This window comes from Lipophrys pholis, assembly GCF_963383615.2.
Source record: "Lipophrys pholis genome assembly, chromosome: 5".
NCBI lineage: Eukaryota > Metazoa > Chordata > Actinopteri > Blenniiformes > Blenniidae > Lipophrys > Lipophrys pholis.
Genome location: NC_137628.1, coordinates 3,889,087 through 3,897,564, shown reverse-complemented (window position 1 = coordinate 3,897,564; position 8,478 = coordinate 3,889,087). Strand labels below are relative to the sequence as shown.

The following is an 8,478-nucleotide window of genomic DNA, read 5'->3' as shown; positions in this document are numbered from 1 at the left end:
CACATTTCTTGAAGCGGTTTGGTTCCAACAGAAGAAAAGAAACGGGCACACGTCCGCCCATGACGGCCAACCACCTCGCTATTTTTACTTTCTTCAGTCACTTCTGAGGAGACGAATCTCTGAGCACATCCCCCAAAACAATCTGCAGGTTTAGAGATATTGCGACTCACAAAAGACAAAATGTTCACCTTGGCGTGAATGGAGAGTGCCGACTTCACCTTTTGGTGGTCTTAATGTTGTGGCTGGTTGACATGCACTGCCATACAAAATCTTCAGAAAGCAACTCTGTGAGATTTAGTTAAAATCTTTAATCACTATGATGTTCTGATATGAGTAATTTAGCTTTCTTGCAACTTTATTTTGAACCTCAATGTTTTTGTCCATTTTTAAAACAAATTAATTGCCTAAATGTTTAATTTGTGTCAGAGACGATAACTTCTGTCTGTGGATTTGACTTGAAGGCTGATGTGATCGTTGTCTATTCTTTCTCGGTGTACTCCTGCTTGTTAAATGTAAAAACAAGACCGGAGAGTGACGACGTCGTCGATCAAGGTCACTGAACGACGGCAACTTTTCCCCTCAGAAGAATTTCTTTTGGTATCATGGCTGATGGGAAGAGAAAGTTAATACGAGGGGAGGAGCAGTGTATTGGGGGGGGGGGAAAACTAAATTTAACCAATTCCTGAAATTTAACAATGAATTCAATGGAATTAATCAAACAGTCCTTCATTGTCTCACATTAGAAAAAGCACAATCAGCCAAAACATTATGATTACTCTCCTTGTCATTCCATCTGTTAATGTGTCGCTAGTAAAGTAGTATTTAATCCTTTTAATAGCCGGAAAAATTAATTATGAGTCGGGATGTCCACAGCTGAAGCTCATGTGAGAATAGCATCTATAAACTCTGGTCTAAGAAATTTAATTAATTCTAAAAGACTTGCAGCTTTTACATCCAGTAATCTATCAGCTGTTTGTGAAGGTTTGCTTTCCAGGACTTAAGATTTCAAACATGTTTTTTCCAGGAGCTTCGTCAGCAGTGAGATCCGTCTTTCTTTACATTTAAAGGTAAATACGCAGTTTGAGTTTCTTCTTTCAGACCAGCGAGATGATGGTTTGATGATTTACTATCTCCAAGGCCATAGCTACACTGCCCCCCCCCCATGGCATGCTCATTTTTATTTATTTATTTTCTTTAGCAGGGAGACTCTTCATTGGCTGACTCAGAAACCTCCTGGCCCTTGTTAGTGATAATTAGCAGAAGCACCTTCACCTGGTAACACAAGAGGAAGCCGCTGAATGAGGAAGTGAGGATTTGTACCAACACTGGCTGGGTTTGTACGTCTGTAAATCTGCCACTTTTCCACCCCTCAGATGGCTTCCCTGTTTAGACCGAGGAGAGTTAAGAGACAACAGGAGTCCAAAGGTAATGGTGAAAAGTGGATCAGTCTGTCCTGGGATCACTTTGCAAATAAAAATGACAGTTAAAGTAACTGTTGTTAATGAGCCCAGTTTTAATCAGAAACATTGCAGATTGAGGCTGTAACAGATTTTGAAATGAGTGTATTAAAGTAATCCATTTTATATACTTAGTGGTATTTACATGTCAGTAAGTTATCGTTTGACTGGTCCGACCCAATCGTGATCAAATCGGGATGTATACTGAAAAGGACTTTGACACCTGAACTCTGAAACACATAAACAACCAGGTTTTATCTTTTCTTCTGCCTACAAATCATCAATCTGTCTTTAACTTCCAATTTCTTCTTTAATACCTGATGCACTGTGCAGACCCCCACGGGCACATGGATCCAGGCCTCAACAGTTTGAATGAGCTGTCAAATAGCGCCTCCTGGTGGGGAGACGGGGACAAGCACAGTGACCAAGAAGATTCTCTGAGAGTGGGTGACAAATTCAAACGTGGTGGTGTGCCAAGCATCTGATGGAGGAAAGTTGTCGTCGTTTTTTTTTTTTTTGTTGGTTTGTTTTGCAGGAGCACCTGAGAGAGAAGGATGAGCATACTGCACGGCTGCAGGACATGCTGAGACGTGAGCGGGACAAAGTAAGGTGCGAGCATGAGGCGGGTTGACTGAATATCAACTCAATTTCTTCTAACCATCCTCTCTGGTGGTAGTGCAGCCGTCTGCAGCTGCAGTGCAGGCAGCAGGAGGCCGAGCTGCGACACCGGGAGCTGCACACCAACAGACTGAAGGAGCGCCTGTCGCAGCTGACTGACGGACACAGAAAGCGGGAAGCCGGTGAGCCTGAATCCCAAAAAACCAACAAACACCATGAGCCACTCACTGATGTCTCCTGGGATATTTCTCACATCCTGCAACATCCATCACCTTTCTGTCCAGCCATCGAGGTGCTGAACGCTCCACATAAAATCAGAAGCAAAAGAGAGCAAGTGGTCAGACCTCTCAGGGCCTCTGCAATGTACGTTTTCCTCTTACGTTCATGTGCTTGGGGACCTCGGCCTTTCTGCTCAAGCCATACTTGCTTTTCTAACCCTGATGCAGACATGAAGATGCAGCTCTGAGGGTGATGCTGGAGCGCAGAGAAGCAGAGCTCAGGGAGAACATGAAGCTGCGTCACAGCCTCACCTCTTTACTGCATGCTCTCAGGGTCGACATGGAGCAGGTCAGGAAATGCTTTCCCCCCCCCCCCTTTGACAAATGTAATTTATGAAAGCATTTACCAGTATGCGACCAGGGTAAAAGTATTAAACAGTCCTTGCTTGTGTAAATATCAAGACTGAAGCTTCATTTGCATCCCTTGAAATGAAACCTAGTAAGAAACAAGAGTTCAGACTGTTGCTGTAGCCTTTTGTTTATCGCTGGGGTGTCTGACTTCTTCTGAAAACCACATACAGGAGGGATGGAGTTGAGGCTGGGAGGAAGTTACATGGCTTAAGTAGCCTGTTGAGCAGCTATCTGGTCCCTTAATGAAGACGATGGCTAAAGTCGGGGAGGATTTGTCAGGATATAAATCTGACGGTAGAGATTGTTTATGTTGTCTGGTATGATTTATCGATCTCCCAGCGAGAATGCCTTTCTGAGAAAAGTTGCTCAAATTTTCCAAAAATACCTAATTTTCCATTGCCTGTGCTGAATCTTATCTGTATAAACTCTGTTTGACTGAACACTTGCAGTTAGGTCGTGGCCCATAGATCTATAACGTCTAGATCTGGTCTTCATGGGTATGAAGGGGAGGATATTTCATGATGCCCTCAACAAGGTTGTTGGTGATTTGAAGCCTCCTGTTGAATGGAGAACCCCCTACTCGAACCACTTTCTACATCCCAAGCCAGGGTTTGAGTCCCTCCCCCAATAGGCCTGTCTGTATTATTTTCTCTCCTCTATCCCCTCACCCCAACAGAATCGCAGAAAGCCCCGACGTCTGAAATTAATTTCTACAAAGGTTTCTTCCTGCTCAAGATAGTGTTTCCCTTTCAGTCGCTCATGCGGATCTGTCGGGTTTCTCTCTGTATAAAACATAGAAATGACTGTTTGGTGCTTTATAAATAAAGTCGAATTGGACTGAGCAACAGATTTCCTTCCTGTGAAATGTTTGTTTTAAGACACTGTTGGACTCCATGGAGGTTCCTCCAGGTGGAGACAAATCACTGGACGAAGCTGAAGTGGCGCTTGGTGAATACGTGACAGGAGGCGTTGTCCAGAGTTGGAGGAAGGCACAGAAGAAACTCCAAGATGTGCAGTCTGATGGTAAACCTCAACTTTTAAACAAAGCAGAGCGATCCAGTGAGATGGAGTACTTAAAAAGTCTTGACTAAGAGGGAAAATATTTGTGCTATAAACACTTGTTTTAGGTTTTGAAGACTCGTCACCTCTCCTGCAAAAGCCATCATTAGAAGTGATTTACTTTTAAGTGGCAAAAGCAAGAATTTCCTTCCCACATAATCGGTCTGAAACTTAAACTGAACATCAAGCAAGCCCTGTGGCACTCATGCAGTTAAATATCTCATGACTTAAATATGAGAATCCTGGTTCTTCATGAATGGAAATGATCTTGCATTTTTTTCTTTCTGTTCCAAATAATGTCATCAATAATAAGATTGTGTACGTCATGGGGAGATATTAAAAAAATCTGTCTGAATGCAGGTCAAAGTGGAGGAACTGACCAAGAAAAGCTCCTAACTTGTCTTTTAACTGACCTGAAAGAGAGTCAAGAGCTGGTCAGATTACAACAGCAGCTGCTTCAGGTACAAATCTGTGACTTCACATGTTCTCACATCAATTCCTACTAAACGAATGGAAAGGAATGATCCGTTTTCTTTGTGTAGGACAGCCTCGTTTCTCCTGGTCCCTCTGAACTTGGCGACTCCTATTTTTTAGAAGAGTGGGAACGTCTTCAACTGCGCAGCGCAGAGTTTGAGCACCAGAAGAGGACTTTTGAAAGGGAGCGCCAATCATTCACCGACGCTGCCATTCGATTAGGCAGAGAGGTGAAAACTCCAGTCCGTTTTGACAACACGCTCTGGTAGGATGGAATCGGATGAATAACTTATCCCAGTGTGCCTGCACAAGCTCAGGACAGTTTCCAGCGTCTAAAATGTTAGCCCTAACAAATATTTTACGTATTTCATGAGACAAAAACACTTTCGGATATTTTATGAAGCTGAAATGTCAAACTTTCCCTCATGGGTGCAGCTCTAATTTGCAAGAGTCTGATTTAAAATTCAACATTTTCTTGTCAACCCGCTGCAAAACGTCAATCTTTTATACATCCTAATTTATCGTACGAGTCATGAGGAACTGGAGCCAATCCCGGCCGCCCATGAGCAAAACTAGGGTCACGCTGGAAACGAGTCCATTGCAGGATAAATACAGACAATCGGTCACACCCACATGCAATTCAGTCACAAATTACCACACAGGAAATCCCCTTCAGCCCAGACTCGAACCGGGGACATTTTCTTACTATTGGGCAACGGTGCTTACCACTACACCTGGCCTGGGCAAAAACATTGAAAGTGCTAATTACTTTTGGAATCTATGAATCTGTAAAATCACCATTTGCCTCCAAAATGGCATTGTTGTCCCCACCTGCCTGAAACTGTTACCTAGAAATAGTTTTGTTCCCGCAGAGATGCGAGTTTGAAGAACAGAAGGCCTTTCGGCTGAAGCAGCTGTACCTGAATGACTCGCCCAGCGACAACCGGAGGGAGAGCTCTACTTTCAGTGAGTGAGGTGCACATTCGGATCGTCAACGGTTGCTGAACCAAACGCTGCCCGAATGTTCAACTCCAGGTGGTTTGGGGACCACCGGCGTGTCTGGCTGTCTCCCCGTGACCCCGTCGTCCTCGACATTGAGCATCGCCGCTGCTGAGCCCGGATCGCCCCAGGCTGGAGTCGGAGTTCGAACCCCGAGTACTCCTGAGCTCTTCTCAGCACTCGGTCTACGTTACGACTGCGGCTGAGTGGAGATTTGGTGTCGCAGCAGGTGCTTTTATATGCGGTTCTCCTCGTATAGTCAGAAGTCACACTGAAGTCTCTTTGTATGGTAAATATGGAAAACGGTTTTTAAGGTGGCTTCACTATTAAATCTGTTTGTAACGAGTCTTCAACTGCACATTAGACTCATTGGTATTCCAATGTGCCCCCCTCTGTCATTATTTACCTTTTTGGTTAGTTAACAAGCTGACAACATTAAACCTCAGCGCCGTCTCTAACGAATGTCTCTTCTCTCACATCCAGAGAAGTCCCGCACCACTTGGAGTTGTTGGACAACAGAATAGATGGGATGGTGCCGACTCAACATTTAAACAAAAAAGACTTTAAAGTCTTTTCAACTGTACCAGTTATAATACCCATTTAAATTTTTAAATGACTAATAAAGGTTAATTTTTCTCTGTGGATGCTGTGTTAGCGTGACTGTTTAGCTACAACATTAAACTGTTAAAAGGAGTGAGCGCTGAATGTGGGGAAAGTGCCCTGGAAAGTGCATGATTTTGGATAACGGTTATCTGTGACCAGTGGTTACTCTTGACTAGTCCAACAGAGGAGCTCACTATACTCGAGGTGTGTAGTGGCAGAGTTTTCATGCTCGGCGACGTTCACTGCCGTGATGATCAAAGGACGAAGGCGTCTGATGTGGCATTATTAGCATGGCGGGTTATAGCGTTGTGTCGCTGTGGGTAGGAATCTTTACACTCTTGGGTGCTGCCATTCCTGTGAATGTTACTTTTCTCCACCAGACATTTCCTCTGTCAGCAACACCTGCACTTTAACACTTTTAGAACTCTTTTGTTTTTAATATAAATTCATGAGTTAGCTTTACAAATTAAAACATTTCTAAATGGTCAGATTTAACCTTTGGGGTTCAATGCTGACCCAGGTTCTAATGCTTCTAACACAATAACTTGCTTTGCATCTGAAGCCACATTAAAGAAACTATCACCTATAAGCCAGTGGCGGCTGGTGGTAAATTTCTTAGGTGGGGCTCTTCATTATTATTCGATTTCAGCCCATGTTAACTTAATTTAAATACAGTACGTTTATAAACCACATAATCTTGCCTTTTTTTTTTTTAGAACGGGAGAGCCCCCCCCTGTGATAAAACAGTTCTTTTAAACAGTTAATGAACAGTGAGCACTTAAGACTTCATTAATCTCTTTTAGAAAATTAATGTATTTTTGAGCTGGTTTACTGGAAATGACAGTCTGGGTTTAGGAAAAACAAAAGGTACATTTTTAAACAATGCATCAAACCCTAAACCTAAAAACAAATTTGCAAAATAAACTGCTTTTTTTAAGCTTTTAGATTTTCAGTCTGACAAATATGATTGTATAGAAACATTAACCTGGACACATTTGCAAAATTCTGATTGCATTTCTGTTTGTGTGCATTTAAAAATAACTATACTGGAGAAAGTTGAACCTGGCCTGCAGCTTTTCAGCCCAATTTCTTCTTTGAAACTGGTAAATTAGAATAGATATGACAGAGCTAATAATCAGAGACTCTCAGTTGAGTTCATCTCAACATTGGTAGAAAAACCGGAGAACAAACCAGAGCTGACTTTAAGCCAATCACTGAGCCAGGGGCGTGTAAAGGTAGCCCCAAGTCTCAGACATCAAATGAGGCTGATTGGTTTAATTTCATGTCAGTCACTCTGGTGTTAATCAGTAATTGGTGAGAGCGTGATTAAGCCCCGCCTCCTCGGGGCGGCTTTCTGAAGCGCCCCAGGCTGCGCGCGCGCGCGCGCTCTCTCTCTCTCTCTCTCTCACACACACACAGATAAATAAAAAAATTATTTTATTGAAGATTGACTGTAGAAAATGAAGCGAATACAATTCAGGGACCATTGTTAGTTTGGCATAAATATATTTTAACAGAATATTAATATGTTTTATTTAACAAAGAAAAATCGTTCTTGATACCGGGGAGGGCGGCGCCATGGCGCCCTCTATTGGTCAGCCGCCATAGTGCAAAGCAAAAGACATCCTGATGAATTCAACTGTAGAGATTTGTTGGTTTTTTTCTTTTGGTGAAAGGAGAGTTGTGATTGGTGGAGACTGAAATGCGCCTCTATGGACCACTTGTGGCTAATTACCAATTTACAACTTGAAGGTGAGCGCCCTGCGGTGGTTTGTGAAGCTCCGGAGTCAACAGCCGAACATCTGCCTCATGAGGAAGGCGAACCCGGGAAACACCGACTCAGACGAACCGAGAATGACCGGACTACTTTGTGAACTTTTTAACCCCCTGCCGTGCTTTATGGAGTCCGAAAGCAGACGCTTCCAGCCGTGGAAGGATTATATGGGCTTGTGTGACACAATCAAAGCGATCCAGACCCGGAGCAGTCCCACGGGGACCCCCCTGCAGGGGGACAAACCCGCGCACTGTGAGCCCGGAGGACTTTGCGGGGCCCTGATGTCTCTGCACGTCGGCGGGGCAGAAGACGCGCGTTGCCTCGACGGTGAGACGATCCCGCGTGACCCCTCGACTCATCAGCGCTCACCTGGCGGCTTCTCCGCACCCGCAGATGTTCCGAAAGCAGCGTGGTCGAAGCCTTCGTCTAAACCGGCCGGTGGTCCGCGGGGACCCAAGGAGCGCAAGAAGAGCCGGGAGCGGCCGGGCTCTCCCGAGCACATGTTCTGCAGCTTCTGCAAGCACAACGGCGAGTCCGAGCTGGTGTACGGGTCCCACTGGCTGAAGACTCCGACAGGACAGGTGATCTGCCCCTACCTGAAGCAGTACGTGTGTCCCCTGTGCGGAGCCACGGGGGACCGAGCTCACACCAAGCGCTTCTGCCCCAAAGTGGACCGTGCGTACTGCTCCGTTTACGCAAAGGCCCGACGCTGAACCAACGGGCCTGACTCAATAGAGTGTCCATTTTTGTTTCTTTCTTTGCATGGTGTGGTTTTGTTATTCCGTGTGTGGCTTTTGTTTGTGTGATTTGCTTTGCCGTGCTCATTAGGATGACTTAGATCATTTTAAATGCGTCCGCCTGGGGG

At 44.6% G+C, this 8,478-nt stretch overlaps 2 protein-coding genes across 2 annotated transcripts; both read left to right on the top strand.

Moving 5' to 3' along the window:
• Positions 1–1,804: 1,804 nt before the first annotated feature.
• On the top strand, positions 1,805–5,442 carry LOC308109780 (afadin- and alpha-actinin-binding protein; the record flags this gene model as incomplete). Its single annotated transcript, XM_080463584.1, has 10 exons — positions 1,805–1,900; positions 1,993–2,061; positions 2,134–2,257; positions 2,360–2,438; positions 2,522–2,642; positions 3,583–3,727; positions 4,124–4,224; positions 4,306–4,467; positions 5,110–5,203; positions 5,273–5,442. 10 exons carry the CDS (start codon positions 1,805–1,807, stop codon positions 5,440–5,442), a joined length of 1,161 nt encoding a protein of 386 aa, XP_080319710.1.
• A 2,290-nt stretch (positions 5,443–7,732) lies between these two features.
• Positions 7,733–8,326, top strand: nanos3 (nanos homolog 3; the record flags this gene model as incomplete). The annotated part of the gene is made up of 1 exon (XM_080463583.1): positions 7,733–8,326. Exon 1 carries the CDS (start codon positions 7,739–7,741, stop codon positions 8,324–8,326), a length of 588 nt encoding a protein of 195 aa, XP_080319709.1. The 5' UTR covers positions 7,733–7,738.
• Positions 8,327–8,478: the final 152 nt, after the last annotated feature.